General features: G+C 43.2%; 1 protein-coding gene across 1 annotated transcript; it reads right to left on the minus strand.

The window, feature by feature from the left end:
• Positions 1-31: 31 nt before the first annotated feature.
• PROZ (protein Z, vitamin K dependent plasma glycoprotein) lies at positions 32-10,229 on the minus strand. Its single transcript, XM_041465730.1, has 8 exons — positions 10,163-10,229; positions 8,397-8,560; positions 7,232-7,256; positions 4,347-4,460; positions 2,935-3,066; positions 1,635-1,720; positions 1,433-1,556; positions 32-913 (listed from the first exon to the last, which is right to left on the minus strand). Exons 1-8 carry the CDS (start codon positions 10,227-10,229, stop codon positions 402-404), a joined length of 1,224 nt encoding a protein of 407 aa, XP_041321664.1. The 3' UTR covers positions 32-401.
• Positions 10,230-19,379: the final 9,150 nt, after the last annotated feature.

Below are 19,379 nucleotides of genomic sequence, written 5' to 3' on the forward strand. Positions count from 1 at the left end.
GAGCTTGGCATTCCCCATGTCTTTTAAGTTTTACTTGTATGGATCCTGAAATAAGAATTTGAATTTGCCGAATCAAACCTCAGGGTACTAGCCACATTTGAAGTCACAGAAAAATATTGAGTATGTTTTGAGATTTAGAATTAACAGTTCCAAGAAATGTAAAATTAAATCAGTTTTTAATTCAATAACTAGGTTTACTGTATCATGACTCACAGTGCTGTGTCAACAGAAGGAAAGACAAAACAGGCTTTTCTGTATAAACTGGAGTTAAATACATGTCATTGTTGCAACTTCCATTGCTGCAAACAGTAGCAGAGTCAAATGGGGGTACTGGCTGCATCCATGTTTCCTTGCAACGATTGGTAGGGGCTTGGTGCTTGAGAGTTGGTTGTGTTTGTGTCTTACTTTATTTTTTGTTTAACCCATACCATATACCTTGCAGTGTTGGTGAAAAGCAGTGTTTCCCAGTCAGTGTCTTCCAGCGGCCAGGATCCCAGGATACCAGTCAGAAACCACGTGCCCTTGTACTCAGTAACCAAAAAGCTTCCTCCAGCCAGGTGTTTGTCTGTGGCCTCCTGGAGGTGCCCACAGAACTGCCTGTTTGTGAGGCTGATGTTGAGTATTTGCTTGCAGTCCTCAGCAGGCAGGTATGAAACCTGCAGCTCTTCCCCTTGAAGTTCGTCAGCCTCCATTCTCCAGCCGCTGACTGTACCAGCCAGTTTTGGAATTAAAACGTGTTCTGCAAAGTCTCTCTCAGGGGTGCACACAGGAAGGTGGGAGCTGTCACACTCAACATGCTCTTGAAGTTGTAGTAATGCAATGTTGTTCTCACCAGTGTCTTCATCATACCGGATGTGGATGTGCTTCTCACTAATTTGCATTATCTTCCCAGTTCCACTTGTTCCATTAGGCCCTGTGGAGCAATGACATTTGACTGCTCTTAGGAATAGCTCATCAGAGACCTGAAAGCTGCATGCAAGCTGCCTGGTCATGCTGAGAAACACGTGCAGTGGAGGAGCTAAAGGTGCTCTTCCTCAAAATCCCTGCAGTAAAGGGAAACGAGGAATAACACACTGGCAGCTGTTTAATGCTGGTAGGAGCATGAATAATTTCAGCAGTAAGGATGAATATCCAGCACTGATGTGAATTTTGGCATGAAAATTCACCACTAAATCCACTATGTTTAGCTGATCTCTGGGTGCTGAGTTCTAAACTGCTCAAGAGGCACTTTCTGCTTGCCTTGTAAAGGGGAGCGTGCGGCAGCTGTAGTTCTAGCTCAGATACTTGACTGAGGTGCTTAAGTGAAATAACATCATATTTGTTTCCTTTAACAATATTTTTATGCAGCAAGAAGCTTAGTAAGCTTTTTTAAAATTTAGCTTGTCAATACTGAAATGTGTTGCAGCAAGAAAAAATGTGTTGGATCACCTACCAGCACCAACCCTGATTTGGAAATGGCTGTGCAGAAGGGCACACTCTGCTGTGGTCAACACGAAGTTACTTTTTAGCAACACTCCTCCACAGAAGCCTTTCCCTTCTGGGTTTAGCAGCAGTACCTAGGAAATGCAGAAAGACAATAGATAGCACTATCCATGTGAGGGTAAGTGATGGGTTTCATGAATTGCTAGGAATACCTGCCAAGGAAATCGCTCATCACTTTTCTTCCTGGTTTCACTTATAAGGTTATCACTGTCTTGAAGTCTGCCACATGCACATGCATCTAACAAATGAATTTAAAAAGAAAAGTCAAAACTTTATGCTGTATCATTTCAAGACAGTTAATACCTGCAACTGCCTACTGTTTCATCTAGACTTTGGGGTTCTGCTTTTGCACAAAGGAAAAGAATGACATTGTCTCAGCTGGTGAAAATTGCAATAATTTGTTTGGCAATTGTAGTCATAATAGTTTAGCAATGGGCTGAACATGGTCACTGTGTAAGGCTTGTAGGGACCAGGTTTCCCTGTAACTCATTTCACTAATGAGATGAGGCTTCCTCTCCAGCCAACCATTAGCTCATCTTGCTTTTTTCAAATTGTGTCAAATACCTGAGAGCTGTGGCCCAGCCTGGACAAGGTAAATCCTGGGTTTTCCTTGTTACAGCTGTCACTCTAGGGACATGCATGCCTTTCTCATCTGGTTCAAACAACACACATGCTTTTCGATGGAATCACCCAGTTATCTGCATTTGTCACACCCTCTTGGTTTGGATTTGGGTCACACGCACTGGATTCTGTTCAGGTGAAGCTAAACCACAGGACACCTTCCAGGTGCACACATGACATGCTCTCACAGCTGACTGGTGCTTAGTCCACAGGACTAAACTAGGCCAGTTTGATGTAAAGGCCACCTGAAGTGTGCACTGAGTGTGGACCTCAGTCTGTCACCACCAAAAGTGTGCCTCTACAGCTGGACTCAGATTTGGCTGCCCCACTTGTGCTAATACAGACACAGGTCTAAATATACTTCTGTGGATTTAGTAGACCTACTTTGTAAGGGGATGAAATTGAATGAGATACCTAATATGAGACTGAAGAACTAAAAAGGGCTACTGTTTCAAGCTAATTAATATGGCAGCAAATGTTTCCCTTAATTTATTAGACTATTGGTCACCTGATGGAAATCAATGGAGTCTCATTCCCAAGCAAACACATGTTCAGCGGAATTACTCTTCGTGAAACAGGAGTGGAAAACCTAGTCCAGTCAGTGATATGCAGAGTGGTGCAAGTCCTCTCTGCTGATTCATACTTAAACATTCTGATCAAATAGCCCTTCTTTTAGAATTACTTTGGCATCTTAGGTGGTGGTCCCTAGATTCCTTTTTCTACCCAGTAATATTGCTTTAGGCTCAAAGCAGGCTGATCACATCTATTGGATGGCGGCCTGCCCACCCCAGCCTGAGCAGGTGCCCCCTTTACCTCCATACTCACACCTACCTAATGCAATGCACTGCTTTTTATCCTTCCCAAGCTCGTAGCCATCAGCACAGGAGCAGCGGTAGGAATCACTTCCTGGATAGCAGAAGTGGTCACATCCTACCTTTGCTTGGTGGTGACATTCATTTTTAGCTAAACAGAAGAAGCAGAGGAAAAACATGGAGTATTCTTTCATCACTTGAGTCCTCTGTTTTATTTTTTATTCACTTTGTGTGGATGTGGGTTGGGACTCTGGCTTGGTAGTATTTACCACTGGGATTTTTTTTCCCTTGTAAAACAGAACTTGCAGAGAGCTGAGTCTCTGCAGCATTCACAGACTCATTGCAAACTGTGCACTCCCTGCACCAGACACTGCACCTATGAGTTCTGGGAAAGGGTGCCATGGGTTTTTAAACAAAACACCAAGTATCTGCAGCAAGGGGAACTGTTGTACATTATGAAGACAAGTATTGCTTGAAGAAGAAGACAGCTAAGGTTTCTGGTTTTGACATAAACCTGTAGCTCTCATTTTGCACACTTGATTGATTTTGCTCACATCAACTACCAAAGCTAAGAAAAAAAGAAAGGGAGCATGAACTTCAAACCATGCTCGACTTGCCATAGCTAAGCAAACACTTAAATCTCTAGCACAAAGCAACTGTTATTTGATCTAGCTCATAGGTAGCAAAAAATCTTGTATAACATGGCTGCCTAAGTCTCTGAGATGATTTAGTTCCCAGCACTGGCCCAAGCTGTGTCACCTTCTGTGCTCCCCAGAAGCTGGTCACAGTCACACCCCTTACACAGAGAAAGACCCTGCCTTGCTGCAGCCAGGGCGTTCCCACCCCAGGGGACCTCTGAACCAGCAGAAATACTGATGTCAGGGCTGGAAAGTAGAACCTGGCAGATATAAAAATGTAGTATCTGGCCTGGGGTTTTCCTGTGCCAGAACACATCTGTTTTACTTTATGCTTTTCACTTCCACTGGAAACAGTTTGTTTTCTGGAGTCCTTCTGCCCTGAGGGACTGTCTTGTGGGGGTGTGTGGCCTCAGAGGCACCAGGGTGCTCAGGAAGCCATCCTGGCTCTGCAGCCTTGGTCCTTCAGGCCTGGGACCACAGCAGGACAAGTAGCCAGGCAGCGCAGGTGGCAGTGGCAGGGCTGGCTTTGGGATGTACCCATGAGATGCTTTGGTTTCAGCTCTTTTGCTGCACCCCTGGAGAAGGGAGGCTCAGGGCGCAGGGACAGCCTGTGGAACCTCAGGATTCCATCATGTTTTGTAGGCAGGCAGCACACATCACCCCTACTCTGCCAGAATTGTGTGTTTTACCCAAAACCATGGTAAGTGGCACCATGGGAGAGCTGAGTATGGTTTCATGGGGACACCCTGTGACAAGATGAGATGGGGCTTCTCAGAAGGGGGCAATGCCTTACCAAAAGCACAGTTCTCTCCCTCGTAGCCCTCAGCACAGGTGCAGGTGTAGCCACGGATGCTGTCCTCACACACACCGTTGTGCTGGCAGGGGCTTGAGGAGCACCTCCTGCCCCCTGAAGAGATGGAGAGGGAGGAGTCATCACCAATACTGATCCCAAATTACACAGCCCCCATCCCGGCACATGTGCTGTTCAGAGAAGTGTTGTGAGAGCACTTCGGAAGGAAACGGGCTAAGTGTCACCGAACTGCTCCTCAGGGGTAATTTTAGCTCAAATCTGCTTCCAGAGGTGCTGTTGCAGCTCCTGTCAGAGAGGCTGGGAGCTGCCCAGAGGCAGAGCCTCCTTCTGGAGGATGGATGCTCCGATTCAGGGAAAAGGACTGAGTTACAGTTCCTGCTTTTTTAAAAATGTAATGTAAGACTGGTGTTTTAGATATCCCATGTTAGATTGATATGCACTGGTTAGAAAAAGCTGGCATCAAAATTATAGAGCAAGTGTACAGCAATCAACATCAAAACAGAGGAAATATACTTTTAAATATCTGCACAATTATCATGCAGCAGCTCAGACACTAGCAAGCTTGCTCTTTCTGCTGAACTGAACATTAAAACAAGAGGGTGTCCTCACTGTGAGTGAAGCACTGGGCAGAGCTGCCAGTTTCCCTTCAAGCTGCCCACAGGAATGACTCCTAAGCAGTTTGAAAACATGATCCAAGTAATAACTACTTATTATAGACATAGGCTATCAGTAAGCAAGCCAGGAGAGCCTAACCTGGGACATGCTGTCCAACCTTTCTAAAAATTATCACCTCAGCAGAGAGGTTAATTCAATCAGTGAGCTGCCCCACCTGATTTCAGGGATGGAAAAGTGAAAACTCTGCCAGCTACTGGGAAAAAAACACCAATCACCATCTGCTGAGGCCATGGGCACCTTTGAGTGTTAGATGCACTAAAATACTGGCTGAAAGAGTTACCACCTTCAACCCACCTGCAGTCAGATGCCACCAGCATACCCAAGCACAGTGTACGCCTCCAGAGAGGGGTTGTGTGTGAATTGGGGGAATCTCTGCTGAGCAGGCAGAATTGAGGAGCTGGAGCTAGGGAGGGGTTACCCCTGCAGCCTGAAGCAGTTAGATGGATTCAAGCCTCTGAAAACCATGCTGGGAAGAAAATAAATCCAGCACCTAGCTTTATTAAAGGAGGAATGAGAAGATTCAAGGAAATATATAGAAATTGGCCTGATTTCTGTTACTGGCAAGCTATGATTAAACTGTAAGCACAAAGCAGTATAAAAAGGTGGGAAATAAAAACCAACATACATTTTTCAAGATCAAATAATTAATTTAAACCATTTAATAATATTATAGGATAAGAGACCTAGGGGGAATCAGTGAACATCACAGAATAGAAATGTCCCAATGACATTGTTATTCAGTGAGCAGACTGCTATAAGGCTTGCACAAAACTTTCGGAAAGTGATGTTTAAAGAGAGATTGTCAATGGTGAAGTTTATACTGTTGATAAAAGAGGGTCAGGGACAAGTGTGACCTCAGGCAAAGTGCCCTGACAGCAGAGATCCAGCAAGCTGCCACTACATCAGTTTTGACTTGAAGGGGCAAAACAGTGCAGAACAGAGCTGGTGGGTGACCCAGCAGTTAGGTGGGTGCTCAGCCTCTCCTCTTTTATTCGCAATGCAGATTTATCCTCTGCACCCTGGACTTTCAGCAGAAAACAACATGAATACCAGAGGTCTAGAAAATGAGATTACTGGAAGACAGAATGAAAAAATGTGTTTGTTTAGCGAGGAGGAAAAAAACACTTTTCAAAGGCAACACTCTCCAAAATGTTAGAGAAGACATCACAGAGAAGGAAACACACACTGCTGTTCTTTAGGAAGAAGATAGAACATATGGCTTTTAATTACAATAAGAAAGCCACCCCTGAGGCTGAAGTCAGTAATGTGTCCTGATTGTGGCTAAGCTTGTTTGGAGGGACCATTCTGAGCTGGTTTCCCTTCTCTCATCCTAGGCTAGAGAGGAAGCCTGCATGACATGCTTAGTACAAATATCCAGTGACTCAAATTAGAAATTGATCCCACCCTCACAAAAGTAATAAAATGCCAGATATTTAGCATCATTCTTCATAACCTTTATAGCACTGATGGGATTCTTCTATGCAATGGTTCCCAGGACTCAGTGATTTAGTGGCTTGTGCAGAAAATTATTACTGACTGCTGGTTTTGCCACCTCCTTATCCACTCTTTAAACCTAAGATTAGAAATTAATAATAGCTAAGCTAAAAACAAGAGGAGAAACTTGGGATGAAGCATACAGAAAAAAGGGAGGGAATGTCACAGTCACCATGAGCTGGTGCCACAGGCTTCCTGTTCAGGGGCATTGAGTTACATCAGGACCTCAGCTCCTACAGATTTGTTTCTCACCTTAGCACCTGACAGGGAATGATGCAATCCCACTGTGCAGAGTTTGTAGACAGCTCAGTAGCTTTTAATATCTATTTATCTGCCCAGGTTTAATTGCTAATTCTGTATTTGGGAGATTTTGCTGGTAGAACTGTGCTGCTCTATTGTATCAGCAAAACATATTTTCTCATGTCCCAGGCTGTTTCAGATTCAGGAAAAGAAGTAGCCTATTTAGTATGATGACCTTTACTCATCTTCTACTTTTATTGTTTTTGCAGATTTGAATGGTTTTTCTTGTATATTACTTTTTAAAAATTATTTCACATCAAAAATTTTCCTTCTGTTTTACTACAGACATGACAAATAGAGACTGATTGTTTGTCATAGAAGAAACTCTTAGAAAAATGAATCAAAATGTTCATAATGTGACAGTACTATGAAGGAGAGAAATCAAGAGGCCAGCTTACCATAGTAGACATCCCAAAACATTCTCTGGAAAAAAAAGGAAATTATTTAATTCTCAAGTAATGTAATATGTAATAAATATTTTGCTAAACAAAAAAACATGTTATGAGAGAATATATACAGTGGTTTAATGTTTACAAATTTTCACAACTCCAATGTGCTGCTAGCAAACATAAACATGAGCAGGGAGGGGCTTTGGCTACTGCTTACTTGATTGTTTCTTAAGGAGCTGTACAGGAAAAGAAACCCTTCACAGGCCAGAGAGGAACAGGATCCTTCAGCAATGCAGCTCCCTGAACAAACTGGCTGGCTATTGTCTCTCTGGCATGCCCTACAGCTCTTTCCTCTGCTTTCCCTGCAAACAAAACCCAACCAGATTCTCATTAAAGAGCACAGCACCCATCTGCATATGTCTGGAGAGCCTCTGGTGCAAAGGAATTTGCAGATATTCACCAAGTGAGCCTCTCTCTATAGGTCCCACTACTTGCTGTTGCATTGATTCCCTCTGTCCCCAGTCATAAAATCACAGAATGGTTTGGAAGGGTTGGAAGGGACCTTAAAAATCATCTGGTTCTAATCTCCTGCTGTGGGCAGGGCCATCTTTCACCAGACCAGGTTGCTCAAAGGCCTATCCAGCCTGGCCTTGAGCACTTCCAGGGATGGGGCATCCACAGCTTCTCTGGACAACTGTTCCAGTGCCCCACACCACTCGAACTCCTCTAATTTATTTCCCATGCTGCATGCATTTGCATAGAGACATTTGAGTTGGGCCCTGATGAAGCCAATTCCCTGTCTGGAGTGACTGGAATTCCTTTGTGCTGCCCTCCAGGTGCTCTTCTGCTGACAGACAGCCCTTTGCCCCTCCTGGTCCCTAAGGGATGCTGAAGCTGTATTTCTGTGTGTGGTCAGGATGGGACAACAGCCACATGATTTAGTAATATAAGGAGCATGACACATCATTTTCTAGAGAGGACTTGAACAATATCAGAGCTGCCCTTCTCATTTCCATTTTGACCATGGAAGGCACCTGCTTGCTACCTGCTGAAATGGCAAATGGAAAGATTTCACATGGAGAGAAACCCAAACAAATGAAGCAGTCTTGTGTTTCACAAGGAAAGGATCATAGCAGCAGTTTTTATTGTGCATGCAGGGAAACAAAGTACTTACGAGCATTTCATCATCTTCAAATACTTCTCTTGCTTCTTCATGTGTACACCTCTCTTCTAGGCATTCTCTTTCCAAGCTGCCTTGAAGGACCTCCTCCAGAAGTATGGAACTGGCACGTCTCTGTCTCTTGATAACACTGTTTGCATCATGAGCTGATATAAATACTGGAACATTGTATGACAAAACACTAATATAAGTACTTAGATTAATCTCCTTATATAATTTTACCTTCTTTATAAGAGAAATAATTTTGGATGATTTGGGGTTTCAGCCATACTAACCTTACTTACTCAAAGAGCTCTACTGTCTTAGCCCAAATTCAGCTGAGGAGTTGGACCTTTTACTTCTGGGGAATGCCTGACTTGCTCCCAAGCAGGGGGAATTTGAAGCCCTTCCTGGCAAATTATTTTACTGCACGAGTCACACAGAGAAGAGTGTGGATGCACAGCCAGGAAAAGGGGGGAAACATTATTAGAAAAGGCAAAGGTTATTTTGTGAGACTGCACAGCGGTTTCAGATGCATTTATGGAAGTGGATATTAGTGGTACGAAGTTATGATGGTGGATCCAAACTGATGCTCTTCAGTCTTAGTTCATGGCAATTTTTTTTATTTTTATTTTTATTTTTATTTTTTTTTCTGAGGAGCAAAGCCAAGACATGGCTGAGTTCTCAATCAATTCTCTCTTAAGGAGAGCAAATAAAAACTACCCCTCAGCAATGCTCATAGTTAAGAGGGCTATATCCCATACCACTGTTTATGTGGAAGACACTGTAATCTTTCAAATTGAGTAAAGAGGAGGAGAGACCAGCTAACACATCTTAAATATCCTCTTTGCAAATGACACCTCCACCAAAACTGCCTGCCAGCTGGGCAGCTGGTGCCACCCTGGAGCCTCCTCTTCCACGTGAAGCAATGTGTGACCGTGTGTGTCAGCACGTGTTTGTCAGTTCTTCTGTGCTTGGAAAGTAAATACATTGGGGCAGGGAATATTCAGGGGGTTTTTTCTCTTTTATACAGTGTTTGGGGACCCAGCAGTGCTGGTTGAATAATCAATAATCACAGAACTGGAAAAAGTGAGAGCAACAGCAAAATTATTCCAAAACTGTGTACAGATATTTAGTTATCTTTTTGATATCCCGTAAGGAACAGTCTTGCACATGATACTAAAAAAAGGAAAAACTTCACGACTCTGTTCTGCATTTTAAATGTTATCTGACCCGCAGCACATATTTCTGCCCTGCAGTGGTTCTGCCACATCCAGCACAGCTGGCAGTGAACTTCTGCTGCAGGATATTTTGACTTTCTTAAGAGAACACCATATTTTCCTTCCTTCCCTGGTTCCTCCTTATTTTTGACAAACCATGGAGGATTAATACAGAAACATAAACTTCTTCAGGCTATAACAAGCATGCATATTGTCCTCCTCCATAGGACTCTCTCATTTTTATTTCAGCAGCAACTAGAAGTATAAAACAAAATTTGCATTAATATACGGAACACTCTAAAAATTGTAGGGAAAGACAAAATATTACCCTGGCATAAATGATGGTACTTCAAAATTACATTGCCCCGTTAGTTTACAGAAGTTTTCACTTAGGTGCATGAAATAAACAGCAGAAATTTAAGGAAAATAAGAAACGAGCTCTTTTCATTGATTTCACTCTGTGCTACAAGTAAACATTATACAAGATACAAAATTGCTGGTGTTTTTAGAAAAGCAACGGCACAAATCAGAATTAAAAGCGCAACAAAAGGAAAGTCATACCTGCCTGCTCTGTCTGCAGGAAAAGGGCAGAGAGAAGGAAGAATATTATCCAAGAGCACCTTGCCATTGTTACCCTCTGAGCCTAGCGGTGCCTGCCTGCATTCCTGCGGCTCTTGTGGGAAATGCTACAGGAGAGATGTTGAAGTTTAAAGTCCAGATGCTCATGAGAAAACAAAACCTCTAAGGGCAAATCCAGACTGCAATGTCAACACATGGGGAAAAAAACCCAAAAGACAAACCCAAACCAAACCAAATAAATCAATGCCCAGCTCAGCAGCGTAACAGTGCCCTTCTCCCCGTGCCCTGGCTGACTTGGGCCCTTTGCCAGTGCCCCTGAGAGCTGCTCCGAGATTTGGATGTTCCTCCCGTGCCCCAGCACTCACAGTAACACAGCATGGGTGGAACAGAACGTCACGAACATTTCTTTGCACCATATCAAAGCACAGGCTGGGCAATGACCTCAGGGACCAACTACATGACGTGACGTGGCCCTTTTGTACGTCGTCCCCACAAAACATTTACCAACGCTTAGCTGCAATGGGCAAATCCCACCAGCTTTTGGAGCAACCAAGCCCACAAATATGATTTTCTCCCCACAGAGATGCATCTGAATGGATATGGCATTTTTCTTTTTCACTCTGATGTTTGTAATGCCCAGCCGTGAAGGAGGGCACGGAAAATTTTCCTGACATCAGGATTCCAGTCACACAGAGATGCACAGCCAGATGGAGTCTGTGAAAGGAGATGTAGGTATGGAGAGGACAGAAACACTCCCTGGGCTGCTGAGCTGTGCACCCTGTGGGCAGGGTGACCCTGCTTCCCAGCCCTGGACAAGAGCAAGGATATGCCACCATGGGCATGCAGTGGCAGGGTTGCTGCAGGGCTCCCAGAACCGGCTGGCTCCTGGGAAGAGCAGGAAACCATTTCTACACTCAGACCAACAATCAGTGAGAGGAAGAGTGGTTTTGTCCTTAATCTGAGTTATGAACCGAGACCATTCTGTGTTTGCATACCATAAATCTCCAGCTATTATTTGAGTACACAGTTCTTTTAACAAAGTATGATTGACCTGAACATCCGTGGGTAAATCCACAAATAAAACTGCACTTCCCAATCAATGGCACCTTTGAAAACAAACTTCAGTGAGTATTGAGGCCAATGAGGGAAACAAACCATATCCCTCACCAAGGCCAGTCCCTACCAACCCAGGGCTGATGTTACAGCTCACATCATGGGCCACAATACCTGCAGTGAATAATCAACCTGCCCTTTGAAACTCCATTGTGGGAGGATTTTCCTGCAATTTCCGCAGGGCTGTTGTTCCAGAAGTTCACTTGGAGTTAAAACTCTTCTAATGCCAAGCTTAATTTTATTCACAGCCAGTACATGACCTTATGTATTTGTTTTGCCCTCCTTGGTATTTCTGCAGAACTAATTAAGACAGCCTCCCATCCTCTGGCTAACTGTGTGTCCAGCTTTCCTCAGTAAATGAGCTCTATGTGCTCTCCTCAGTCCCCTGAGGCCACCAAGCCTCATTGTACCTCTCCCAGCCAGAGCTTTCATGGCTAGCAAAGGGAGAGCTCTTGCCAGTGGTCACATTTGGTGGGTGCTGGGGTCTCAGACAGCACCTCCTGTGTCCAGGAGTCACTGGGGAGGCTCACCTCACCCCCCCCGCCTTGCTTTGCAGGGGTTATGTTGCTTTTCCACACTCCTCTGGCTGTCCATCCCCACGGGAGCACCTGCCGGTGAGGCTGCTGCTGTAGTCCCCCAGTGGCCTGGGACCACTTGCCTTTACCTTCTCAGGATAATGAATATCATCCACAGCACAGCCAGTCTGGCTCCCTTTGGCATGAAAAATATGTCACCACTTGATGTCAGCACAGGACTTTGCAGAACCCAGCAGAAAAATGTGGATCCACAGATTTCTTTCTTTTTTTTTTTTTTAAAGAAACTGCTTACATTTCACAAACCTAAACCTATGTCAACTAGGGAACTCTTGTAGGTATGTTTGTCATTCAAATTGGTTTAATATTAATAACACAGAGCTTCAGAAGCTGTATCTCACAAGATCTTAGTTTTCATGGCCATTTTTCCTCTTACTGTGGGATCTTTTTTACAAAAAAATATCCCTAGACTGAGCAGCTGCGTCCTTGGGAATGGGACACTGTGTACTCAGTACGTGTGGCACTGACTTTGCTTTTTCTGTATTGACACCAATGCAACAGGTTTACATTTTAACTTTCATATTACTGTGAAAACTTCATAAAAAGAGGGGTTTAAAATGGCAGTCCTTTCCTCATGTGTTTCTTTATAAAGAGTTACTGGGATTTCTTTTTCCCTTCCTTTAATTACCACAGCGAGCATATGGCGACGTGTTTCATTATGAAGTCCTGCACCCTGTTTCCTGCAGCCCTGTTAAGGGATTGCCTTCCTCTTGAAGGGTTGCTCATTCCAGGATGAAGCCTGCAGGCAGTGTCAGATACCATGTTAGCAGTTCCTCAGGACGGAGCAGCTGAGGGAGTTAGTCCTGCTTTAGCAACTGGTTCACATGGACGTTGCTCCTTGCCCAGTGCAGCAACCCAGGGGAAGTGGGTTTGGAGACCTGCTGCCCAGGCAGTGATGGGGCAGGGATGGGGCAGGGATGGGGACATGTCAATGCCACCCATCTCCTGCTATGGGCTGGCCATCAGCCCTGCTGCAGCATGGTGTGCCAAGGACAGCTGTCCTGAGTAACGCATCACATGATTTTTTGGAAATGCATACCTCAGCTAGTGAGCTGCTTAGTGCAGTTAAAATGGGTACTGATTTCAGCAAAACACCTGAATTGAGATCAGCCAAGTCTGTTCACCACCTGCAGAAAAAAAAAAAAAAAAAGAAAGAAGCTTTTCTTGCCAAATCCAAAGTGCATCAGCATTTCTAAATGAGGAGGAACTTGCGGCTGTTTCAAAAGAACATCAGCGCTGTGTTTGTGGTTTGGTTACAGATTGCAGGAAACCTTGCAGGAGCAAACAGAGGAAGGAATGTAACCCCAGGGAGCTCTGATTTTCTGCTTTGGGTGCTGCATTCATAAGAAGACTGTCAGCCTATCCTCAAGGATGTGCAAGTGTCCTGACAGCCTGGCAGTGAAAACAAAAGCCACCTTAGAACTCCTCTGACATTAGCTCCGTCCCCAGAAGTATTCAAGGCCAGGCTGGATGGGGCTTTCAGCATCTGGTCTAGTGGAAGGTGTCCCTGCCCATGGCAGGCAGTGTTGTAAGAGGTGATCTTTGAAGGTTCCCCCCTACCCAAAGCCTTTCTATGGTTCCATGATCTCTGCAGATGCAAGCTCTGACATTTTCTGTGCGCATATTGTTAAAAATAGCAATTTTTGTTAATATTTCATTTATTTACTTCCACCTTCATGTTTCTTTACCTTTTCTCTCAACTTATATATTAAAATTTTTCTCCCTACCAGAATTCCAGCCAAAAAACCTGGCTATGGAAGAACGAGAAGATGACAGAGCACATGCACAGACAGTGTCATTGCACTTCAGCTCCTAGTTACACTTTCAATGATGGATAAATGTGGTTGATAAGATGCTTAATTTTGCTCTGAGATGAGGAAGATCCCCTCATCCCATGTGAAAAATGAAGCAAAATCACTTTGGAATGTGTGACATTTGGATGAAGATTTTTTTTCCTCCAGTTTTGTCTGGTAACATCTCTCCACTGCTCTAACTTGGGGTTCAGCATAAAAATTATTAAGGATGTCTCTCAGAGGAACCTAAACAGCAGATTTTTCAGGCAAACTCCTGGAACACTGATGCAGTCTGAAGTGGACAATGAAGAGATAAGAAAGCACTTGGACTTTACTCAGAATTCAGACTTGTTAATGCAATTTCCTGTTCCTCTGTCTTTCTGTCTGACTCCACTGAGGACATGGGGCAGCAGCCCTGCAGCTGTGTCCAGATGCTGTAATTTAAATTGTTCCTTTGACCAACCAGTCACTCCTTCTGCAACAGATTCAGCAGGAGGGAAGTCCTAACATGACCTCAGCAGCACCAGTGCAAAGACTGCACCCAACACCTTCCACCCACAGCCCAGACATCTGTAACTGGGTGGTGGAACTGGCTTTTGCCATCAACCTGACTTCCAAGCCATGGGAGACATGGATTCTGTGGACTTGTGCAACTGTCACACTGCTGGACTGCTTTTGGAGATTGACTTTTGCATTTATGACAGGAAAAAAACTCTATCTGTATTGAAATAGGATGAAAAAAAAGCTTTTTTCAAGTTTCAAAGTGCATCTTCAGGATGACTTGAGTTAAAACTCCATCCTGTCTGTGCAGACCCAAAGAGCACTGAGGCAGAGCTCTGGTGATGTGTGCCTGGCTATGTGTCTTGAGTGAGGATTGCAGTTCTCTGTGCAATTAAGCAGCTGTGGTAAGTGTCCCTGCAGACAGAATATGTTCTTATCTGGTACTGAATATCTGAGGAGGTTGATGATGCTGCCTCATGCCTGGCAATGCAAACTGGGAGGTGGGGAATTCCTCTGAATGCATGTTGAGCTGAAGACAGCAATCAAAGCCCATCAGAGGTGTCTGTGCCCTCTGTAACTGATTATGAATAAACCAGGAGTGCTGCAGAACTGGGACAAGTGGCCATGGAGGGGCTGGGTGGGAGGAGAGATGGATGGCAGTGAGGGAAGGGGCCAGCAAGTGCCAGCCCTGTGTTATGGCCTCCCTGTAGTCCCTGGGACAGATCCGAGCCCGGCCCACTGCTCCATGTATCAGGATGGCTGTCTCTGTAGTTTAGGGCTGAGCTATAATCAGAGGTTTCAAAGGAGGTCCTGTGGAATTCAAACGGGGATATATCCTTTGGAGCAGTGATGTCAGGGAGTGACATATGCAGCCATCAGGGGCTGAGCTTTTGTCCTTGGCTTGAACACCATGGCCCACAATGCACTGTCACTCCTGAATCAAGTTCATTTAGCAGCCTGAGGTTCAGGATATGTCAGAGAAAAGTGGCAGGGAAATAATATAAATGTGACTGACTCCAGAGTGGAGTTTTTTGAGTTTTTATAGGGAAACAGGACAGTGATCATTGCAGAACAAAGCTGACTGCTCTATTCCTTTCAAACTGATCAACAAATTCCGTTATAAAACCATCCCCAAGTGGTGACTTTCACACTTGAAAACTGGATATGGTGAAGGTAGGGAATGAGAAAAATATTGCACATTTTATGCCACAATCCAATTTGTAACATCTTTCTTCTCTCTTCCAAAATACATACTGACACACCTTTTGAAGTACAACTTTTTCTGTAGGGGCTCAAATATCTCAATATCTGCTTCACGATTTTTTACATACCACTGAACTAGCTGCAAAACAAATATTTTTTTCTCTGGATTGAAATAAGGTAGAGAGAGGATGTCGGGTTCAGATGATAAGAGTGTTAGGTTTTTATTAGTCTTGAAATATTAGTTACCCATGCAGATTTAAATTTTTTTTCAGTTGTGAATGATCTAAATAATACTTCATATAAATAATAACATATAACAATATTATAACTTGTAGGGTATGTAATGCATTCACTTTATGACAGCCAAAGCCATTATATCAATAATGCTGGTGAAGAAAGTATCTCAGAAAGAAAGCAAGAAGCTGTCAGAACAGCAGTGATTTTGGTGACAGCAAGCAAGCCTTTCCAATTCAAGGAACCTCATCTAACAACTCATTTCACTCAGTGACATGCACAGTTAATTAAACACTTCTGGATACATAAGTGGATTTGCATTTTCTAGGGTTTTTTTCTGCATACATGTTCTCAAAGCCACTGACAATTCCAATTAATTCATCAGAATATGTTGTAGTTGAGATGGTCACAATACAAAGCAACACTCCATTTTCAGAAAGCTTCAAACCCCGCATGCATGCTTTTTACATTCTTACAAGACTCAAAAGTTTACACTTTACTCATTGGTCAGGAAAGACAAACAAAGTGCTTATTGGAGCAGGCAGTTGAGGATAAATGAGAGATCTTATTTATCATTCTTTCTTTCTTGGTTTTTATGTCAATGACCTTGGTAGAAGATTCTTTCAGGGGCAAACATAGATCCTCTTATCAAACTTCTCTCTGGCTCACAGAAGTCACTGTAAAACCTCTTCCACAAGAATATATCTAGCAAAATCTTCTGGAAGGCATGCTGGGACAACATCCTCAGAAAATATGACAGGTTTCTCCAATTTGAGAAAGACTCTGCTGCTGCTGTTGCTGCTGAAAGTTTCTGTATCCAATTCAGCATGGCCATATATTTTTTCCACTCTGTGCATTGGCTCTTACCTTTCCTTGTCTGCCATCCCTGTGCCAGATAATGAAAGTAGCAGCTAATAAGACAGTACCAACAAGTCTAAGGCAAATCAGCAATAGAAGGGACCAAAGTTCCTTGCACTCTATACAGGTAATGTGCTGAACAAATAAAATTGACCAGTCCTGTATCCTGAAGCTGTAGCAAATCATACCCATTTTGGAGAGGTTTTAGGGGGCTGACAAAGTGCCAAGCAAGTAGAAAATCAGAACTTTTCAATCCAAATAATGCTTTCAATGCAAACTTTGGGCTTCATTACAGCATTGCTATGGCACTCATGATAGATGAGCCTCAACAGAGAAGAATTTTGCCTCATTTTTGGAGCAATATAGTCAGACTTAAAGAGAAAAGAGATATTTGTTGTCTTTTAAAACTTAAATATTCTGCATACAAAAATCTACAAATTCACATATATATTGGGTCTCCCTCAATTTGTGTGAAGTCTCTTTGGGAATTAAATGGTCAGGCAACTGGAGTTAAGGCAACTACAATTTTTGCTTTACTCTAGTAGGTTGAGTACAAATTTTATGACTCAGAACACCATTTTTCAGTGTCTAGAATTTGTGATAAACTACTTTATAATAACAACAATAGTAAATATTATATTTGAGGTTTCAAGTATGGAACAGTCCCAGAATAATATCTACATGCTGTCGAAACAGTTATTGCTAATATCTGAATGAGGCATCTGGAATTCTTCAGTGTTTGGCCAACACAGGAAATTGCATAAAGTTGTAATGTTACACCAATTTAACTACATCAGCTCAGCCTTACCTGCCCACATTCCTCCCTGGTTTATATTTGGCTTCTAACATATACAAAATACACTAGATCAAGCCAAGCTTAAAGAAGCTGTCTATTCTATAAATTTGGCCATGTATTTCACTGTTAGTCAAGAGATAAAATGAGGCAGTGAGGAACAACGAGAGGGTAAGAAAAGCTCTGCTAGAATTCTGTGTCTCGCATATGGAGAGTAAAACGTGTGACAGTTTCTTGTTTTTGTAGTAAGGGACACAATGAGGAGCACTTACCAACAATCCCATACCTGAACCCACTTCTGCCCTGGGCTGCCCCTCTCAGCACTTGCTTGATGCTGAAATGGAGACACAAGATCATTCAGGGCTGGAGACCTGTGCAGCAGCACAGTACTCAGGAGAGCAGAATTACCCACCCAAATTCTGACACCAGGGAAGCCTGGCCTCTTGGGCCCAGGGCTGGATGAGGAGAAAGTGGCTGCCAGTGCAGGCTCCTTGCCTGCCATGGGGACATGCTGGGTGAATGCCAGCCCTGGTGGCTGTCTGCTTAAGGTCTCAGTGGATTCCTCATTTTCAGGATGGGCACCTGGGTTTGCTGTGATTCCTGTGACTTTCTGCCATCTAGTTCGTGATTTCTGAGCCTTATGTGGGAACTGGACTCCAAAGGCATAATCAAAATTCTTCTTGTGTGGGTGGTACTGGGACTTCGAAGCGTGTGTTGCCTACTGACAGCAAAGAGCCCCTGTCCGTAACACTGAACGCACTCTGTGAATGCTCAGCTGGTGTTACCAGCCTCCACTTGAGCTCAGAAACACCTCATTTAAGCCAATATATAGGAAATGGAGGACTATGGTCTTCCATCTCTGTGGGGCATGGTGCCTGTGCTGTCCCTGAGGTACCAAGCTGAGTGATGTGCAAGGAACCTTGCAGAGCAGACAGCTGCTGTTGGAAGCAATTTCTGTCACTGAAGTGCCACTCAGCAGAGCTTGTTTGACAGAGCCCCTGGTGTGAAGAATAGTTTTATGGTCAGGAAAGTACAGCTAGTTTCCATTGCATCTTGAGCTGGTTTTCACCACAGTTATTCAGACCTGCTGGAACACAGGTTTTTCAGTCAAAAGCAGCCTTTAGAGTTACAGATAGACACCTACAGCAGAGGAAAATGGTTTGCAGGGAAATAGGTCACTTTCAGGGAATCAACTCTCCATGAAAACAAGAGAAAACTTGCTTAACATTCATTTGAAGGAAAATTCCTTGACAGTAGTGTTTTACAATCTAATTAGATATGCAGGTGAGGTGTCCTTGTCAGGTTTGGCCCTGCTAGATTTTTCAAGATATTAACAAAAACTTTGCACATGCAAAAAGTTCAGAATGTCTGAAAAATTAAAATAATTTTCATTTCTTTTTAAACTTACCCATTTTAAGCAAGTAGACAAGTGGGTTCAACATTTCAAGGTATTTGAAAGTTAAACATCTTCCATTATTAGTATAATTATTGTCATGTACCTGCTGCTACTAAGTATTTTTTATTGGAAAATAAAGTATTCTGTGCTTGGAATCATAAGCTCATGATAGTAAATTGGCATTAAATTATAAAGGGTATTATAACACAGACACAGAAGAATAGACTAAGTAATTGTTAATGTTCAATTTGAATGAAGGCAAAACTGATGGAATTAAATTCAGTATCAGTGGTTATTAATGCATTTAGGTTGCCACATGAAAACTGCAGAAAACCTGTTTTTAGTAGAAAAGAGAAAGGCAGATTGTATTTCTTTCAGATGGAACTGGTGATATTTGAGGAGAAAGAAGTGAAATATAACTCAGTCTTGATGTTACTACTACTGAAATTATAATGAGTCTTTGTGAACCATATACTGTAAAGGGAGAAATTTCTTGGATTTCTACCTATTTGGATCTGTAGGTGCTCAGCATGTCCCAGAGGTCTTGAAACTAGACACCAACTTTTGTCAATCAAAAATCTAACCTGTTACTTTCTAACAAAATCCTCCATAGCATGAAAGGCCTGTTTCAGTCTTCAGGAGAAGAGGAATCTGAGCCCTGCTGTAAACACCAATTTCTGATATGGTTTCCCCCCTGCTGGGACATGGATTTTGC

This window comes from Pyrgilauda ruficollis, unplaced genomic scaffold, assembly GCF_017590135.1.
Source record: "Pyrgilauda ruficollis isolate IOZ18807 unplaced genomic scaffold, ASM1759013v1 scaffold190, whole genome shotgun sequence".
Lineage (NCBI taxonomy): Eukaryota > Metazoa > Chordata > Aves > Passeriformes > Passeridae > Pyrgilauda > Pyrgilauda ruficollis.